At 39.1% G+C, this 21240-nt stretch overlaps 1 protein-coding gene across 1 annotated transcript in view; it reads left to right on the top strand.

The window, feature by feature from the left end:
* Positions 1–21240, top strand: part of FBN2 (fibrillin 2) — a 247395-nt gene that overhangs the window by 160965 nt on the left and 65190 nt on the right. The window contains exons 20-23 of the mRNA XM_012807203.1: positions 2808–2927; positions 17150–17287; positions 18154–18204; positions 18697–18822. Of these exons, the coding sequence (XP_012662657.1) occupies positions 2808–2927; positions 17150–17287; positions 18154–18204; positions 18697–18822 (435 nt within the window). The remainder of the gene's footprint in view (positions 1–2807; positions 2928–17149; positions 17288–18153; positions 18205–18696; positions 18823–21240) is intronic.

The following is a 21240-nucleotide window of genomic DNA, read 5'->3' on the forward strand; positions in this document are numbered from 1 at the left end:
AAAGTGAATGGGTGACGTCTGATTCTGTTCGCTATCTATACTGAATCGTCAGTGATAATTTATAGCATAATTTCTCCATTTTAACAAGTAAGATGGAATAGGAAGATACTGAGAGCTGGAATACCAAAGAAGTCAGAGAATCACCTACTTATACAAGATGAGTGGGAGCCAGTGGTGTTTAATAATATGTGGTTAGGGGATTACATCAATATTAAGATACGTTAATACCAAATCCAGCAGCCGTTGAGGGTCACAGTTACTGTCACCTATTTTGTTCAAAGATACGTGTTCATGATAAATCTAAGCTTTTTCTTTACTATGAAAATTATTTGATACCTATCATTTGTAGGAAAAAAGTACATGTTATATAGTATAAGTAAAAAAGAAGTGATAGATATTTTGGCTCTAACCTTACAACATCAGGAAAATAAAAATGTCCAAAGTACCGTTTGGGTGGGAATTTATACTATCTCCTCCTCGCCCCTTTGAATTTAATTTAGTTTTTCTCTCAAAACTAAAATAAAAAAATGATTTTTTAATGAAAATAAAAATGATTTTTCATGGGAAACCTAACCAAATATCATGATGTCTACACTTCTCCACCCATTACATTATTTGTATTTTATTGAGTACTTTGCAAAAATAGACCTGAAGACCACGAACCCCTTTTTTTCTTTGGGTCACTTCTACCACTGCATAAATTTGTCTGTCTGAAGCAGTTTTCTTCATTCTGTTTTTCTTAACTAATTTCCAAAGACTAGACGGGGAATTATTAGCAGATTCATGATGGATTTGGGCTTTCTCTGTCTATATTTGCTGTATTCACTAATTTTGTTTGTCATTTATGTTTTCAACGGGCAATTTTAAACGTGTAACAAATAGCAGCGATAGCAAAGAAAGTTTCTCTCTATTCCAGGCCCCAGTTACAAAAACTTTATTTTACTTTTTTTGTTTGAGCTCTGAGAGTCTGTGAAAGTTAAAATTTTTACAGCAAGCGCTGTGGTTTAGATTGTGTTTCCAGTGACATAACTAGTTAAATGTAAACCAGATGTGCTTTGAAGTTTATTTCCAGGAATGTACAGTGAACTGTTTCAATTCCTGGTTCCATGACATTTATAACATAAAAACATTTTATTTAAAGGAAAACTCAATAGTTGATATTTGTAGTTGTCATTTCATGTGTTTAGAGTTTTCGAGTTCATAATTGCTGAATTTAAAATGGGGTATTTTAAAAATACATGATACTGGTATTTCTCTTGGGGGGGGGCTTCTTACAAGTGAAATTAATAGGAGAATTGGAAAATTATGTATAGTCTGTCCTTAGATTCGTTATCTGCTTTTTGTCTGGTTATCTAGTTACTTTTTGACATTGGGTTTTTGTGAAAGAATTTCGATATTATGGTATAGATCTTTTCATTAGAAATCTGTGCTATCTTTATAAAACCTGTCTCTGTATTTTTCTTCTGAGAGGCTTTCTCACCACCACAACATGAAAGCAAAATGCTTCACACAATTTCTATTTCAAGAGTTAAATTAGCACCTGGGAACTTAGTTCTTCAGTGACTTGAAGTAGCCAAGAAGGAGTGTGCTTGTTTTCCACATTGATTTTCAAACGTGCATTGCAAGTCCACGGACTTGAAAGTCACCTGTGAGCCCTGAGCTTTGCAGATCAACTTAGTTTATATTTGACATGAGACATTCAAACATAACCTTTAACACCGTCCAGCTATTTGTTTACATGTTTTCCACAATAAAGTGGTTTGTAATGAACTCAAAGAAGTCTTGAGGGAAAGAAAAGTATTCTTGGGAGGTCAGAAACCCTGGTGTTGAGCATGAAATGTCCTGAGGGAGGTACGTCGACCTGTTTCAGGTAATTAACCAATAGAGAAGGTACTCTGTGTGCCATTTCTTTAACCTGAGTGGTTGAATTTATACAGAAGATGTCTTTAATATGGTTTCTAGCACTTCGCTGGAGCTTGTATTTATTTTTCATTAACTCGTGTGTTAAACTATTTAACGTTACAGGCCTGACATTTTCTGTAGTCACCACCTGAGAACATAGGGACACTGCAGTCCTGTTTCCGTCTGACCGTCAACAGGGATTGTTCAGACCATGGTGTGTGATTTGATTTAGGACTCGCATCAAATTAGTAATTGGAGAGGTCTCTGTAAAGCAATTGCTTAGATTTCGTTTCGTTTTTCTAATTTTTATTTCACCAAAATCGGTTGTGTGTAGAAAAACTCAGCAGACCACACATATAAATGTCAACAGCTAAAGAGAGGAAGGTGGGTTATGAGCAGAAGGGGAATTCGGTACCCAGTATGAAAGTCTCAGTCCTTGTTTCCTCATTTGCATTCAAGATTTGGGAATGAAAGCCAGCGATGTGATATTTTCCTTCTAAGATAGGCTTTTTTTTTTTAATTGATCAAAGCCTCACGGATTGATCAATGAATGACAGAAACAGTCACCCCTGGTTACAACCATGTCGGACCTGGAATTGCATCTTCTTACAGGGGGAAAACTAATCCCATTTATGTAAAGTTGTAGTAACGTATTGAAGCAGCACGTTCTGAGCCCTTTCCCGGTAGGCTGACCCTGTAGTCCCACCGAGCCCTGGTCCTGTAGGTGTGTGTGCTGGCCATAAAATGCATCTCTCTATTCCCCATTCACTTTATGCCCCATACATCCATATTAAAATTGCAAGAGGCGAGTTTACCAGACATTCTGGCCTAGCGTGGCTTGTTGGAATAATATTTTCCAGAAACACATGGCAGTTCTAACAGAATCTTTTCCTTCTGGATTGTAGATATAAATGAATGTGAAAGCAATCCATGTGTCAATGGGGCCTGCAGGAACAACCTTGGATCTTTCAACTGTGAGTGTTCGCCTGGCAGCAAACTCAGCTCCACGGGATTGATCTGCATTGGTAAGATTCATACGTGGGATCGATGTTGACTTTCACTGCAAAGATAAGCACACACCTCAGGCCTTACAGAATGTGATTACAGGACACTAATAATCAGGAGTTACTGTTGTTGTGTTCTGTCAGCAGCAAGACAGAAGTGAAGATAATAGTATCAAGTGAGCAACTGCTTACATTGTGTTCGATTCTCGAAATCCTTCTTTCGTACAAGCCCGTATATTTTCTGTTGTGAGTTATAAGCACTTCCATACCACACACAGATGTATATTCTTTACCCTAAAAATGCCACAGGCATCAGTACAGTCAAATGTCTACTCCATGTTTTTTACAAACAACTTTCTATGCTAAACAAAAATGTGATGAAATTTGGATCCAGTTAACAGGACAAGAATTCAAAGCTTTTAACCACACAGAGGAAATTTATTATTTTTTTCTTTCTACCGTCGGTCATAAGGAGGAGAAAATAACTGGTTTTTTGCTTTAGGAAATCTTTAGGGAGAAAGATTCAGAATTTCTAAACTAACATCTTAATCTTTAAGGTCTTAAAACATTTAGGGTCAGTTCTTACTATTGACATGGGGGAGGGGGTATAAAAACAGATAGTCTTTTCTGTTACCCTAAGAAAAAACTTCAGCACATGAATGGGAAAAGCTGTCCCAGTGATTTTTCCTGCTTCTAGTGGCCTGGTTCCATTCACTTGGCTTACTCAGTTCAAATCATTAGCTAATGCCCACCTTTATGGTAAACAAAACATATATTCCCAAATGGGAAGATATTTTCACATGGTGCCAAATAAATTGACAGTTTGTGTTATCTAGCCAAAATGAATTTCCAACTTAATATTTGCCAAAGACGATAGTATTTTCAGTATTATGTCTGATGTTAACCATATTGAGCTGGACACGAGATCGCTTGTTTGTTACACGAAGAGAAATGACCGAGTTCAAATTATCAATGAAAACTTTTTCTTTGGCGAGGCCAGCTTGTCATTTCCCAATGAGGTCCAGCTGGTGAAATAGGAGCCTTCCTCAGCTCTGCATATCAGTAAATAGACTGCTGTCTGCCTGGGGCATTACTTTTTTTCTTATAGAATTCCAGGTTGGGGGTTTTTAGGGGGCGGTGTGCGGGTTGGATCCAGTAAGGCAGAAATATTTTTGCTAAACCACAATTTCCAATTGAGATGGAATCGTTTTATTATACAAAGGAAATGAATTCAGCATTAGGCAATTAATGTCTCCGAAAACTAAATCTGTAGGCCACTTGAGCATCAAAGATGTCTTAGTTTTTGTTTCATCATATAGACTTCTGTTATTTTGGCCTTTTGTCCCCGTACTTACTAATAAAAAAAGAAAAAAGACTTCACTCTCAAGTCATCATCCCATTCTTCTGATTGCCAGCAGCTAAACACCACCGTATTTTTCTCAGCCTGTGTTTTCATTCATTAGGATCAAATTTTAGTGTCTTAGCCGAGAGCTGCTCAGGATGCAATCTACCTAATATTTTTTACATTTTAGACATTGTTTCATCTCTGTTTTTATTAAAGAGTTCTAGTTGAAAAAAAGGAAAAAACAAATAGTAAAATAATACATTAAAAAATTATAGATGTATTTGTTTAATAGGAGTGTCAGTGTTAACCTGCAGCCTTGTCTAGATAGGACCCAGGTCTCTTAATTTTTAACTTAAACATTAATTTTAATGAATAAAGTTACCATGATGTGATTCCTAATTCAAAATTAACCTGGAGTATGCATCAATTAGTTGGTTACTAAGTATATTGAAGGAGTCAAAATCTCTAGACTTTCTAAATATAAATTAATCTTAAACTAGTCTACCTATGGCTTAGGAAGACTATTGTACTCTGGTTAATAAGATTAAAGGTACTAGAACAATACATGTGATTAATCTTTTCTGCCCTACACTGCTCTAGTTTGAGGGTTCTACGCAGTCCAGAGTAGGTCCGCCCTCTGTCCTCAACCTCCATGGACATGACACAGGCAGGGGCCCCCACTTCTGTCAAATCCAGCAGTTTATTCTTGTTCCTTCTACCAGAATATTAGCAGTGTCCGGTACAGTTCATGACCCATTCCTTCTCAGAAACTGATGTGTTTTAGAAGGTTTGAACAGATGTCAAAATTTATCAAACTGTATGCTTTCAATATGTGCAGACTCTTGAAGAACAGTTATACCAAATACACGTATTAAAAGGTTTATTAATAAAAAAAATCAAAATACTAAAATTACCTGTCAGATTTGTTTGGAGAGTAAAATGAGTGAACTCATGTGATACTTTGATCAAAGAAAACAGCAGTTCTTATAGTATTTTTCTTTAAAAAAAAATGAAATATAATGGCATTGAACATGATAAACTCTGTAGTAGCTCATTAGGAATGCTGATCATGTGTTGTGAATGATTAAACATTAAAAAGTAAATAAATGCCTTCAAACAGGAAAAAAGAAGGAAGAAAGTTTTGTGTTTTAGGTTCACAGGCAGCACAGCTGCCTTCTTCTTTCAGTTCTCTGGCCTGCGTTCTGTTGGCTTTGCTAACTTGACCCCCGCCAGCCCTTCAGTCCACAGTCTCCACGGTCAGCCCTTGGCCTGTCCACCTATCTGTCTGCGCTCGTCCCTCATGGTCTCTGCATTGATGCTCACCGTTATTCCTCCAGCCGCAGTGTCTCCACCTGACTCTAGATTTGTATTCCCAGCTGTCTGCATGGTTGTCTCCATGTCACGTCTAGTTGACGTTGCAAACGTAACATACCTGAAACCAAATTCCTATCTCCTGGATTGAACCTGTGTCTCCTGTGTGACATGAAGGTGAAATGAGTCTCCTAGAAACATTTCCATTTTAGCAAATGGAAAATAATGTTCTTCAAGTAATCACCCCCCCCCAGCTATGGCATCATTCTTGATGGCTTTTTCTCAAACTGTACATGGGATTCATCTGCAAAACCTGTTGATTGTACCTGAAGCTCATCGTATTTCAACCCCTTTTCACCAGCAACTCCCAGCCAAAGTCATCTTCGTTTCTCTTCCTGAGTCTTCCTCCAGCCTCTTTCTTGGCTTTTTCTTACTCGCACTTGCTACACCATCATCTATACAGGAAAGTGAAAGAAGAAGAAAACAGTTTGCCTGAGAAGCCCAAAACACGACATTTCTTGAGAAGGAGTGAGTAGTAAACTGTGTCAAACACTGATAGGGATCTTAGGTGAAGAGCGAGAATAAATTATTGGATTTGGCAGAAGGGAGGTCACTGCCTGTGTCATGACTGTGCAAGCTGAGGACAGAAGGAAGACCTACTCCCAAGATGAGGGGAACCAGTCTGGACTCCATAGAACCATTTACCTACAGGCCCCAGGTGATCCCTTTCAAACTTAAGTCCATGCATGTCATTCCTTGTCTAGAAATCTCTCTGTAAAACCTTGACTTCTCAATTCACTCAGAGTCAAAGTTGGGTCCTTGCCAAAGCCTGTGCTGCCCTCCAGGTCTCACGCCTGCTGTGACTCTGTCTCCCTTGCTCCCAACGCTCCACATGAGCAGTGCTGCCTCCCTTCACTCCTTCATGTCAGACATACACCCATCTGAAGTCCGCTGTGCTGCTCTCCATGGCTGGAAAACTCTTCTCTGAGGTTTCTGGGTTTCTTTGTCCTGTGTCTCTACTCAGATGCCACATGATGAGTCAGGCCTTCTGACCATCCCTAGATGATACAGCAGGCTTTCCCCCTTTATACCCTCAAACTGCTTACCCTGCTTTATTTTCTTTAGAGTTTTTAGGTAACACCCAACTGTTTACATCTGAATTATGTACATGGGTGTGCATGTGTGCACAGTCACTGACAGAAGACAGAGGGGGTGAGAGATGGGTGTGTGCAGACAGTACTCACTGAGAGAAGACAGAGGGGGAAAGAGATGGGCATGTGCACACAGCAGTCACTGAGAGAAGATAGAGGGGGAGAGAGATGAGCAAGTCGAGCAATAGATTTGTAACTTTACAGCGTTGATACAGACATCAGTTACAGCCTGAAGAGGCCTGGCCTAACAGAGTGAGGGACCACACAGGTTTGAATCTTGATCCTGTCCCGATACTAGTTGGGAAAGCTTGAGTAAATTAGCTGACTTCTTTGTGCCTCAGTTTTCTTATCTGCAAATTGTACATAACTCATAGGGTTTTTTTAAAAAGTAACTTGTACATAACTCATAAGTCTGTTTTAACACACAGAAAGCCTTCAGACTAGTGCTGTCACTACCTTAATAAATCTTAGCAATTACTTCTGCCACTTATTCTAATTAAAATGACAACAGTCAGGTTGATAAATTGGAAATTAGTCCAGTAAGGGGTGGGGACCCTTTTCATGTTGAAAGGATGCATTAATTTAGCTATAATCCAATAAGGCTCATTCAAGAAACTTCTATTAGATGCACTTAAAATGTACATTGTTCTGCAAAAATCTAACAACTGTGTCTTAATAATTTCAGAACATCTAACTACTGTGCCTTAATTTCAAAAACTGAAAAAGTAAAAAAATTAACTGCTAATTTTAAAGTTAATGAATCTTTTAATGAATTCATCAGGTTTGCTTTTTGTTGGAAAGCATGTGATATTTGGTAGTGGTGTGGAGATTCACAGTTTTGGTTGATTCTCTAGATGAATATCAGTCATTTGTGACCTAAACTGTGCCTTGATTTGGGTTAGGTAGGAGAATGTAGATTCACAGGAATAGTGATTGAAAAGCAGGAAAGCATTTTTCAGGCATATATTGAAGATGGGGGTCATTCTACTGCATTTTTTCATTTTTCAATTGAACCTTTCTTAGCATCAAACAATGATTTCAAAATATCATTGCAGCTCCCTGCTCAGGAACCCTTCATTGTGCTGAAGGTTTTGTCTTTCTCCCCCCTTATCTATCGATAAAATCTGTCCTTTCACATAAATGAATGCATAAATAAATAAATAAATAAAATGTCATTTACTAAGAGCTCAATCAATTCCCTGTATAGTTCTTTAGTTGCTTTGGTCCTATCAGCTAGGTAAGGCTGAAGACTGTGATGTTGTGATTCTCAAAGGCAGTGAATTTTTCATCCTATTCTCCAATTACTAGACTAGAGAAGTTATGTATTCTTCCCATGATCCACATATATCATCTTGGTCATCAATGACCTCTGCTAACCTGGGAAAATATTCCTCCAAAATTTCCTTTTGAAGTGTCTTAAAAGAAGATAGCTTTTTTTCAGAATGCTTTGTTTTTTGCCACATATATATAAGAAAGAAATATTCGATTCATTTTGATTTGACATGATACCACTCAGAAATGCTGTTTCCTATAGAAACTTCCTTTCAATAACTCACATTGCTGATTCTGGTCTTCATAAAATTTAACTATCTGTTGCTGCAGAGATAATAGTTTGGCTGACACCTGTCCCTGCAATAGCCAACACACTTTAGAGTGATACAGCAGATCCACACTGAAGGCCTCATCCTTCAGCTTTACCAAGTTATGAAACTGAGTGACTTTAGCACAGAGATTTTGCTGATGCAAGATACAATGAAAAGAAATGGGGCAGCGCCTGTGGCTCAAAGGAGTAGGGCACCAGCCCCATATGCCAGAGGTGGCGGGTTCAAATCCAGCCCTGGCCAAAAACTGAAAAAAAAAAAAAAAAAAAAAAACAGGAAAAGAAAGGAGAAAATCTGGGGCAGAGGTAAGATGGCTGACTGCCGCCAGCTTTCCACAGAGGCTCCTGTCCTGAAGGAGCGTTAAAAGACAGAACTTTAGCAAATGAGTAGATGGTTTGGAGCTGAGCCAAGAGAGAAAGTTGAAGAACACAAATCAACCCTGCTGAGGCAAGCTGCAACCCCAAAGATACAAACAAAAGGTACTTAATCCATTGCCAAGTGGACAGGAGTCCCCTCCCTCATGAGAAGGGCTCGCAGTAAACTCCATATAAACAAGTGAGCAGAGTTCAAACATCCTCCCATTCCATCCCATGGGAGACTCTCTAAAAACTGGACCTCCTACCCATACTAGGGCACCATGGCACTCTTCTGCCAGGCATAAAACTGTATATATTCTCTACCTGCAACTCTGAACTCCCAGCACTCCCCTCCACTCTCACCCTGAGGTCTGGAAGCCTGTCCCCCATAGAGTCCAGATTCTTGGGCATTTTCTCAAGAGGTGTGGACAGGGAAAGGGCCCTTGCTCAGCTGTGTTGATTCTGTGGCACCCGAGTAAGGGAAGGACGATCAGCTGAGAGGGAACCATACAGAAGCTGCAGTGGTGCCCCCAGGCGTAGAACAACAGCAGTGGCTGGGAAGAAGGCTCACACCACTGGGGCGGCTATCCCAGACAGACACACCCTGCCTCTCTGGGCAACCAGAGGAAGCCAGGCACCTTCTCCGGTGGCAGCTACTAGCGGACAGATCTGGGATGTGAATAAAGGAGCACAGGGACTACAACACATGTGTGCAGAGCTGGCAGACTTCCAGGGAGGGGCTGAGCCAACAGTCTGCTTTACTGAGGCTGAGACACACCTGGCCCCAAGGGGATCATAGCTGAGACAAAAGCGGGCAGGCAGAGGCAGGAACTGACAGCTCAGTGTGAGCTCCAACTGCTTGCCATTGCCCAGAACTGAGTTGTGGTTTCTGTCACCTCAAGCAGCATCTGATAACCAGGACAGAAACAAACTCTGCGAAGTTGTGCTGTTCTGCCAGCAACATCAATCATGGGCGGGGCTGGAACTGAGTGAACCACCCTAGCCTCCATTAAGCACCCAAGGTTGTCAGGCCTTACCTCCCCCCGCTGCATAGCGGCTGAGAACAGAGACCTGGCTGAGGAGACATAGAGCTCTCTCTGACTCAGGCAGGTGTAAACCTCTGGGGCATCTGCTCATTGGGGGGAACTGGGCCACAGTCCCAGCCCCACTGGGGTTACCACTGACTGGGTGTGACAAAGGGGCAAGGTGGAGAAGGAGGCATCAAACTTCCCAGACTAATTTATTTGCAGGATTGGTCCTTCTGACCTCACGGAGCACCAGAACCAGTCATACCTGAGCTGCCAGCAGACCCCTGCTATCTAGTTGCCAGAGACTTTTTGAATTCCCCTACCTGAGACCAGTGCTGACTGGGACAACTGATTTGGACCTCTCGAACTAGGCCAATCCCCCGAGGACTGTCCAGAATGGTACCCTGGGTGTGTGGTTGTAGGAAGGTGTAATTTTCATTTTCCAATTGTTGTCTATGGGGAACAGAGTGACTTAATTGCTGGTATTTCTCCATAGCTGAGATTTCAACCCAGAGTAACTGATTTACTAGGGTAGAACAGAGATCAGCTGAAAATAAGACAGACTGATTTAGCCCCACCAAACCAAGGAGGCCCCCAGTTTCTCAGGCTGTAGCACTGTATGGGTCCTTGGCAAAGCTCTAGGAGAAAAGCCAAATGGTGTAAATTAAGCATGGGGCAGAATCAGCAGAGAAACTCCAGTAACATGAATAATCAGAGTAGATCAACACCCCCAAGGAAGGACATGGCAAATGCAACTGAAGACCCCATCCATAAACAGATGACTGAGATGTCAGAAATCGAGTTCAGAGTCTAGATAGCAAATAAGATCAACAGAATGGATGAAAGGAGGGAATCAGAATTTCAAATTATTCAAAAAATGTCTCAAGAATTCAATGATTTCAAAGATAAAATGACCAAAGATTTTGACACATTGAGGCAAGAGTTTGCAGCCCTCAAAGATCTAAAAAATATGGTAGAATCTCTCACTAACAGAATGGAGCAGGCAGAAGAAAGGATTTCTGACATTAAAGACAAAGCTTTTGAACGCTCCCAGGTGCTCAAAGAGGAAGAGAAATTGTGAGCAAAAATGGATCATTCTCTCAGAGAGCTCTGGGATAATACAGAGAAAACTAACATTTGCCTTATAGGAACCCCTGAAGGTGATGAAGTTGCTTCACAAAACACAGAGGCTTTTCTTCATGAAATCATGCAAGAGAACTTTCCAGATATGACAAGAGATTCTGAAATTCAGATAGCAGACAGTTTCAGAACCCCAGCACAACTCACCTGAATAAGACATCCCCCAGGCACATCATAATTAACTTCACTAAAGTTAATATGAAAGAGAAAATTCTAAAAGCAGCCAGACTTAATAAAACCACAACCTACAAGGGGAAGAATATTAGAATGACTGCAGTTCTCCCTGCTGAAAACTTTCAGGCTAGAAGAGGGTGGTCATCAACTTTTAATCTCCTAAAACAAAACAACTTTCAACCGAGCATCCTGTATCCAGCTAAACTGAGTTTCACTTATGATGGAGAAATTAAATACTTTGATGACATTCACATGTTGAAGAAATTTGCCATAACTAAACCAGCTCTCCAGGTAATTCTCAGACCTATCCTCCATAATGACAGGTGCAATCCTCCACCACAAAAGTAAACTCACTCAGAAACTTTTGATCAAATTCCAACTTCCACAGTGGTGAAAGGATTAAAAATGTCCTCTTGTCTTTGGAAAAACTCAATACCCAAAATTTTACCAGGCTTATCAATATTCTCAATTAATGTGAATGGCTTAAATTATCCTCTAAAGAGGCACAGGTTGGCTGACTGGATACAAAAACTCAGGCCAGATATCTGCTGCATACAAGAATCTCATCTTACCTTAAAAGATAAATATAGACTCAGGGTGAAGGGAAATATACTCAGGTCATCTATATTCCAGGCAAATGGAAAGCAGAAAAAAGGTGTGGCAATTTTATTCACAGACACAGTAGGCTTTAAACCAACAAAAGTAAGCAAGGAGAAGGACACTCACTTTATATTTGCAGCATCTCAGGCTACAAAATCAACACTCATAAATCAGTAGCCTTCATGTATACCAACAATAGTCAAGCTGAAAAAACAGTCAAGGACTCTATTCTGTTCACAGTAGTGCCAAAGAAGGTGAAACATCTGGGAATTTACAAAGGATGTGAAAAATCTCTATAAAGAGAACTATGAAACTCTAAGAAAAGAAAAAGCTGAAAATGTGAACAAATGGAAAAACATACCATGCTCATGGCTGGGAAGAATCAACATTGTTAAAATGTCCATAATTCCCAAAGCAATATATAATTTTAATGTAATCCCTATTAAACACCCACTGTCATACTTTAAAGATCTTGAAAAAATAATACTTCGTTTTATATGGAATCAGAAAAAAACTTGAATAGCCAAGACATTACTCAGAAATAAAAACGAAGCAGGAAGAATCACACTACCAGACCTCAGACTATACTATAAATTGATAGTGATCAAAAAAGCATGGTACTGGCATGAAAACAGAGAGGTAGATGCATGGAACAGAATAGAGAACCAAGAAATGAATCCAGCTACTTACCATTATCTTATCTTTGACAAGCCAGTCAAAAACATTGAGTGGGGAAAAGATTCCCTATCTTAACAAATGGTGCTGGGTGAACTGGCTGGTGACCTGTGGAAGATTGAAGCTGGATCCACACCTTTCACCATTAACTAAGATAGATTCTCATTGGATTAAAGATTTAAATTTAAGACAAGAAACTATAAAAGTATTAGAAGAAAGTATAGGGAAAACACTTGAAGAAATTGGCCTGGGCAAAAATTTTATGAGGAGGACCCCTCAGGCAGTCTAAGCAACATCAAAAATACACTGCTGGGACCTGATCAAACTAAAAAGCTTCTGCACAGCCAAAAACACAGTAAGTAAAGCAAGCAGACAGCCCTCAGAATGGGAGAAGATATTTGCAGGTTATGTCTCTGACAAAGGTTTAATAACCAGAATCCACAGAGAACTCAAATGTATTAGCAAGAAAAGAACAAGTGATCCCATCTCAGGGTGGGCAAGGGACTTGAAGAGAAACTTCTCTGAAGAAGACAGGCGCCTGGCCTACATACATGTGAAAAATGCTCATTATCATTAATCATCAGAGAAATGCAAATCAAAACTACTTTGAGATATCATCTAATTCTAGTAAGCCCACATCACAAAATCCCAAAATCAGAGATGCTGGTGTGGTTGTAGAAAAGGGAACACTTCTACACTGCTGGTGGGAATGCAAACTAATATGGCCCTTTTGGAAAGATGTTTAGAGAACACTTAGAGAACTAAAAATAGACCTGCCATTTGATCCTACAATTCCTCTACTAGGTATATATCCAGAAGACCAAAAATCACATTACAACAAGGATATTTGTACCAGAATGTTTATTGCAGCCCAATTCATAATTGCTAGGTCATGGAAGAAGCCCCAGTGCCCATCGATTCACGAATGGATCAATAAATTGTGGTATATGTACACCATGGAATATGCAGCCTTAAAGAAAGACAGAGACTTTACCTCCTTCATGTTTACGTATTCAGCCCTACTATGAAACTAGTTTATAGCTTTCATACGAAAGCTATAGCCCAAGAATATGGGGACAGGGGAGAGCGAGGGGAGGGGAGGGAGGAGGTTAGGTGATGGGAGGGTGATGGGTGGGACCACACATATGATCCGTCTTACAAGGGTACATGTTAATCTTTCTAAATACAGAATATAAATGTCTTAACACAATAACTAAGAAAGTGCCGTGAAAGCTATGTTAAGCAGTTTGGTGAAAATATTTCAAATTGTATATAAAACCAGCACATTGTACCCCATGACGGCATTAATGTACACAGCTATACAGCTATGATTTAATTTAAAAAAAAAAAGAAATGAGAAAATCAAGATCTGTTAACTATTTTTTTAAATCTATGCAATAAACCCTTCATGTTTTCCTGTGATGGAAGCTATAAATATATTACTGACTAAATCTATCACATTCTGTCCAACTTCATGACATTTATCCTGAAAGTTATTGAAGATTTCTAGTCCCTGTAATAGGTTCTCAATAGTGACTGAAGCAAGTTACTTCTCATAGCAAAGAGAATCTTACGTTATGATCTAAATGAAGTAGAAAATCTGCTGAGTCTGCAGTATCAATTGATTCGTACAGTGTGGTTGAATGCTATATATTTTCCTTTTGAATTACTGGGTGAAGCTATTTGGTTAATTTGAAGGCTAATTCATGCCATCAATCAGTTATGGTTCTCCTTGAAAGAGGCAGTTGTTTGCACATTGAAACGTTATCCGTGTCTCAGCATCTTACAACTTCGACAATGCCTTCACAATTTCTGCATCACTGAATGGCTTCCCTTTTTTCCTGAATGTACAAGCTACTTTGTAAGTTGTTTCAGTGGCATTATTTCCAGGTCTTACTTCTCCTTGAAAGAATTGTTTTTGCTTAGCTTTTCATCTTTTAATTTCCGCAGTACAAATTCTTGCACCTCTCCTTCTAATTTAAAATACAGTAGAATCTCCAAAGTTGACTACCTCCCTACATTGACTATCTCCTTAATTTGACCTACTTTTTATAGGCTGGACATGCACCACATGTGCTGTATGGAATTTCCTTATGCTGACTGCCTCCATATGTTGGCCAGTTTGTTACAGTCCCTTGGGTGGGCGGCTTAAAGAGGTGGTACTGTTATTAGGGTCGTATGAATGATACAGTGCTGATGATCATTGAATTTCTTGAATGTCGATATTACAGTATCACAAGACAAGCAGATTGTTTTATCTTTAGCAGAAACAAGGCAATACTGCAATTTTCCATCTTTACTAAAAAATACGTTTTCTTCCATCAACATTCTCTTGGTCTTACATGACCAAGAGACATGATGGGCTGTTAAGCAGACAGAACTAAAAAATACTGTTGAGCAGGGCAACTATTCACAAATTCCCTTTAAAACAGAAACACAGTGCTCTGTTGTAAAAAGCTGACAGCAGATTGGCACATGTGAGCCCCATAAATTCTCGCCAACCAGCCTGGTGCAGTAGTGGTGCCAGTCAGGCAGGGGAAGTTACAACTAAATCATGAGTGTAGCAGCCATCAACTTAGCCCTTATGGCTTACGAATGTTCTAATTGTGCTGGTCAGTCTGGAAGGGCTATTTCGTTGTATTTTTAAATTTGTTCATTTTAAAAGTAAAATGAATATATAAAAGATGAACTAAAGTGTATTAATAAAAATAAACAGAATTCTTCAGAAGGTCACATGTGGCCTTAAGACTGTCCTCTACCCCAGCCCATGTCATTCAAAGATCATTTAAATGCACAGTAGCCCTATCCAAACATCTGTTTCCTCTGTGCTGTGAAATTTACAGATAGAAGCCTAACAAGCCTATAGTTTGATACCCAACACAAATGCTGGTGAGCAAACCAAATATTCTAACTAGAGGAAAAAAGCAAAAGTGGCCGTCCAGTTTTTCTCCACTTCTTTCCCCATAACTTTTTCTATGTAGTCAAGGAGAGAGTTACTGTTTTGTTTGTAGGAAGTCAGAAATTGCTGCTTCTCCCATCATAGGTTCACCAGTTTCATTGTAATTCCTTTTGTGTGTTTGTAGGGGTTAGGCTTATTTTTATTTGTCATTATAGTTTAATTTAGAAGTCAACCTTTATCTCCACGTATTATTAAATGAGTTTTAAAATCAATACTACAGGAATACACTCTTTTTTTGGTTACTTTCCAAGTTTTTGTGCCAAAATGTGCTATTAAGATTTTTGTTAAATTGTGTTTCCTACATCACCTATATCAGAACCACCCAAGGAGCTTGTCAAAATGCAGATTCCTGGGCTGTATATCTGGAGATTTATGAATCTGTCTTTCAGTAAGAGCCGTGGTAATATTACATGCCCTTAACAAGGAGCTACTCTTTTATAAGGAAAACGTCACATACAATTTATGTTAGCCAATAAATATTTGCCATTTCAGCTTTGACGGAATCCCTTACCACTGCTTCAAAATCAGTTATTTAACATCTATTTATTTGTCCATTTGAAAAACTTTTTATTATGCCACCAAAAGATTTACTAACTACTTATTATTCTCTCTAATGTACATGGAGTAAAAATGTCAGTACTCAACTATTCAAAAGGAAGAATTTAAATTTTACCTGGAGACATTGTCTAAAATGTTAAGAGTGTTTCTATCTAGATGATCAGATCACAGGTAATTTTTTTATCTTCTTTATATTCCTCTATTTAAAATTATTTCCCACAACTAGAGATAAATCTATACAAAGTATGCACAGGAAAAATGCTTGAAGGAAAACACATCAGGTATTAGCCCTGGGTATGTGACAGATTTATAAGTGGTGTTTATTCTCCTCTTTGTCTTAAGGGATTTTTAAAAATTATTCATTGAATAATTATCTTCAGCTGGAGAAATATTGCTCTCTCTAAAATAGAACATAAATTGTATTTGGTTTATTTGATAAGAACTAAGAGAGAAAGTTTATTTGAGAAATTTTATTTCAAAGCGTGTATTGTAAAGAATCAATGGTTATGAGTTTTTTTGACACAAGAAATGGCCTTATCATAGAAATGCACTGTTGCTCAGTAGCAGCGTAGAATACTGGGCCATAGCATCTTCTCCTAGAACAGGGATTTTTCAACCATTGTGTCATGAGAGGATCTTAAGTATGACATGAAATTTTTTAGAAATCATTAATTAAATTATTTCTGAAAGAAGTTCAAAGCACAGTAAGTATATATATTTTTTTTACTCTTTTTTTGGATCAGCATAATTTAAGTGTGCCATGGAAGTTTAACTGTAGGTTCAAGTGTGCCGTGAGATAAAAATGTTTGAAAGAAACTGTCCTGGAATATCAGCAGGTGTGATGGGCTGAATTGCCATGTCGTATGAGAAATGCGTGCAGTACAATCCTTGGTTCACGTGCACATACTATACCGTATTGTAATGCCTGCACGTGGAAGTGTGTTAAAGAACATGCTGCTACAAGTTTTTTAAGTCCTTTCTTTTTATTTTTTTCTTTTATTTTTAAAATTGTTTTATTTTTAATTATTATGGATTCACAATCATTGTGCATAGTTCTGGGGTACATGTGATATTGCGATGCAGGCACAAAATGTGCGATGACCGAGTCACGGTAATTGGGGTATCCATCACTAAGCATTTACCATATCATGGTGTTAGGAACATTCCAATTCTACCCTTTACTTATTTTGAAATATACAATAAATCACCATTAACTGTAGTCACCCTGTTGTGCTACCAAACGCCAGGTCTTAAAAAAAAAAAAATACCATAACAAATGTCGTCAGTATACGTAGTCAAGTTCTATTTTCTTCAGAGGTAAGAACTCCCCTGTCCATCTTTCCAGACAGCCTGAAAGGGACGTGTTGGCTCAACATCCAGGACAGCCGCTGTGAGGTGAACATCAACGGGGCCACCCTGAAGTCCGAGTGCTGCGCCACACTGGGGGCCGCCTGGGGCAGCCCCTGTGAGCGCTGTGAGCTAGGTAGGAGCCTTCTGCGGGTTCCTCAGGGGCCTCCCCTCCTCTGGGGCACAGATTCACACTGTTTCCTTCCTGAGGATCTTGTTCATCAGATCATTTACTCTCAGTGAAATGTTATCTTTTCTAGCTAGATAGTTTGACCTCTTGAAATGCATATTTGGTTTATGCTGTTTGCTGCTACTGTAAACAGACCTTCTAAGTATTTTACGCAAGGAAGAGAATCAGCTAGAATCTAGCTTTGAGATAATCTGTAACCTTTAGGGTCCTTGTTAGCGTGTGGTCCTGTAAGACATGATGACTTTCCCTTGAATCTTTTTTTTCTTTTTGATATCGAGTGTTACTCTGTCACCTTGGTGGAATGCCATGATGTCATTGTAGGTCACGGCAACTTCAAACTCCTGGGTTCAAGCAATCCTCTTGGCTCAGCCTCCTAAGTAGTTGAGACTACAGACATGTGCCACCATGCCCAGCTAGTTTATTTCTATTTTTAGTGGAGATGAGGTCTCACTCTGGCTCAGGCTGGTCTTAAACTCCTGAGCTCAAGCAATCCACCCACCTCAGCCTCCCAGAGTGCTAGGATTATAGGCCTGAGCCACCATGTCTGACCTGAATCTTTTGTCTATTGTAATTCGGTTGTCAATGTGAAAGCAAAAAGAAATGATAGAAAAAGTGATAAGAATCTCAGTATGGGTCCCACAATGGAGTTTACTACAGAAATGAAGTAGGGGCAGCCCAAGTCCTCAGGCTCCCAGACCCCACCTTGTGGTTTTGATTTAGTTCCGTTAGATTTCATTAGACTGTTCCTTGAGCTCCAGACAGTTACATTTTCTTTTATAATGAAGAACAAATGTGTCCTGTTCTTCTTACAGACACAGCTTGCCCAAGAGGATTTGCCAGGATTAAAGGTGTTACCTGTGAAGGTGAGTGTATTCTTGGGTGATACTGGAAATTTTTGGAACAGTGTATAAAACTGTCCCTGTCCTACTTCGGATAGTTGTCAAAAACCTTGAAATTTCAATAAGAATGCTCAAAGGAATCAAAAAATGCTTTAGCATACTACTCTTAGCAAACAGGTTAGTTTCCCACTTCTCCTCTTTAAGCAGTTGGGTGAATTTCATAGGGACATCACTTGCCTGTAAGACCCAGAACAGCTGGTGAAGGAGCACGTCTGGGCTGTGTTTTATGGACGGACGAAGCTGTGGTAATTTTCACAGCTGGTGCTAGGAAGGTGGGTGGCTGGGTTGTGGAATGTTTCTCCTTAACTTGAGTAATAATGCACATTGTATGGGAGATGGAGTAGGCCGTGATGCACATTGTATCAGAGATCGAGTAGGCCGTGCAGGAAGCAAGACCACACCTGCTTTTTGTATTTGTAACATCTTTACCCCTCTGCTGGCTGCATTTCCCTGCAGATGTTAATGAGTGTGAGGTGTTTCCTGGCGTCTGTCCGAATGGACGCTGTGTCAACAGCAAAGGATCTTTTCACTGTGAGTGTCCTGAAGGCCTCACGTTGGACGGAACCGGCCGTGTGTGCTTGGGTAAGACTCACGCCCTTACATATGTGATGCATATGGACGTTCTTGTTCTCTGGGGGGTGGCTCGTCCAAAACTACTGATTCTGGACTTGGGAAAACTTGCTTCAGATGAGATAGTTAGGGGGAAATCACTAGAGAATACTCTAAAAGTGAATGTGTTTAAGTGAAATAAAGTCCGTTTAATACAGAAAGTTGGTACTGCTTAAAAGTGTATCCCAAAAGTTTTCGATTTCATTAATCAGGCGCTTAAGACAGGTTCAAGCTTTCACACCAAGTTAATAGAAGGGAACTATGTTTTGAACACAGAAAAGATATTGGAGACTAGGATGTGCGCAGCTAACCTTCACCAGCTCATTGCAGCTGTACCCTTAAGACAATGTGGAAAGTCACGGGCAAAGTTATGTTGCTTCTCTTGGAAAACATTAACCAATCCTGGTCTTTCCTTCCACCTTTAAATTTTTCTTAATGCTTTATTTTTTAAAAATCTAAAATGTGCAATATTTTTTAACACCATAATATAGGGATGATGAATTTGACCTTGTTCTTTATCAGTGTCCTATTTGATTGAACTTGAATTTCATAATTGAAAAATAAATCTCTATTAATTTTTATTGTATGTAAATAATTGGTTTTCCTTTACTTAAAGGGATATTTTCTCAGTAAGCTACAGAACAGTAAATTTCCATTGTGAGACAACTTTATACAGGTTTATATTTGAAATTTAAGCATGCAGACAGAGCACGTTCAAAGGTAGTGTTATGTTCAGTGATCTTTAAAGTATTTAAACATATAAGTGAATTTTAAAAAAATTACTAGTAAGAAAAAATTTGTAATATCATACAGTTATTATAATTTTTGGCTGCATATTTTAAATCTGGACAGAAAGCATGACTGTAGATCATATGAAATTATTTAGAAAGTGTAATATCCCAAGTATAAAAATAAAGGAATATTATTTTCAGGTTTTTCATTATTTAAAAAATTTTCTTAGAATTATCTGCAACATGTTGAAAAAAAATTAAGTATCTTTTGAAAATGACAAAATAATTAGTATCCGTATGCCAAAGATTTTCATCTTGGATTGATGAAATCCAAGAGCCTTCAGTAGCTAAAGGGGATGTCATGTATGAGGATAGCTGTAAATTATCACTCACCAAGACAGACGTTCAATAGCATCATTCAGAAACAAAGCCTTTGTAATATTGCAAAGGGATAGACTGACTTTGTCATCCTTGTACTTTGTTTAAATGTTTCTGCCACTACTTGAATTATACTACAGTCATTCCCTCGGTCTGGGGAATGTGAGAAATTTTCAAGAAGAGGTTGGCACGTGAAAAGTGTAAAATAATCTGAGAATAAAAGTTGTGATGAATGGCTCTGAAAGAACTGTGTCTAAATCAGGCATCCCAAATTCAAATGCGTACAGAGGCCAGGCGGTTAAGGCGAGTGACGAAGGGACAGCAGGAGGTGGCAGAGACTGCAGCAAACTGCAGGGCACGGGGACCATCCAGAGGTTTCCAGCTTCTTCTCTTAATTTCTGTGCAAGTCAATCAAAGCATTTGTAGGGCGACCATTATAACATTTTTAGGTGACCAGCGTTCTGGCTGCTTGGATTCCTGATGTAAATTCTAATACCAAACTCAGTAGTAAAGACACAGGATAACGCTTCCAGGCTGTTGTAACTTTTTACATACTTAGTTCAAATATCTTTTTCCCCTCAATTTATCCCAGAGTGGTTTCTTGAGCAAATTACTTCAGTGACCTCGGAAACAGTATGACATAGACCAGAGTCCTGGGGCCACCTGTACTTCCATAAGACTTTCACATGTTGTGAAGATCCTTACTTCCCCTGGTGTTGGATGGATCTGGCTGTAACTGAGACCCGCCCCTGGGAGCCTTGTGCTAATGAGACTTCACTGGGTTACTGCCCCGCTTTACACTGCCAAAGAATGTGGCTTTGGTTATTAATAATGTAGAAATAGAAGGAAGAATCACCTTCTGTGAATACCTGTATTTGACCAACTGAATTCAATAAAATTTTGCCATAGTCATTTTTTCTTTAAAAATAGGAACTTTTAATTATAGTACTTAAAAATGTATATAACCCTAAACTTAAAGGCAGTTGCTAAAGTTGTCATTGCCTTTGGTTTACAACTTGAAAGAATTAGTATTGACAGTACTAAAACAGTGAACATAATTTCTTATGTGTGCATTTTCATCAGAAACCTCTCTCCCTCTGTCAAACGGTTTCAGGTTCCAGAAAAGATTTAATGCCTGGAGATGCTCTTATCAAATAAATCATAGTATTTAATTAAGGGAAACTGTTTCTGAACTCATTATCCAGATGTGTAATGGAACAGCAAAATGCTTGGCTGTAACTGGGAAATGAACCTGCTGGCTAGCAGATGAGCGCGTTCTCTC

Source organism: Otolemur garnettii, unplaced genomic scaffold (genome assembly GCF_000181295.1).
Source record: "Otolemur garnettii isolate 467f Iridium unplaced genomic scaffold, OtoGar3 scaffold00003, whole genome shotgun sequence".
Lineage (NCBI taxonomy): Eukaryota > Metazoa > Chordata > Mammalia > Primates > Galagidae > Otolemur > Otolemur garnettii.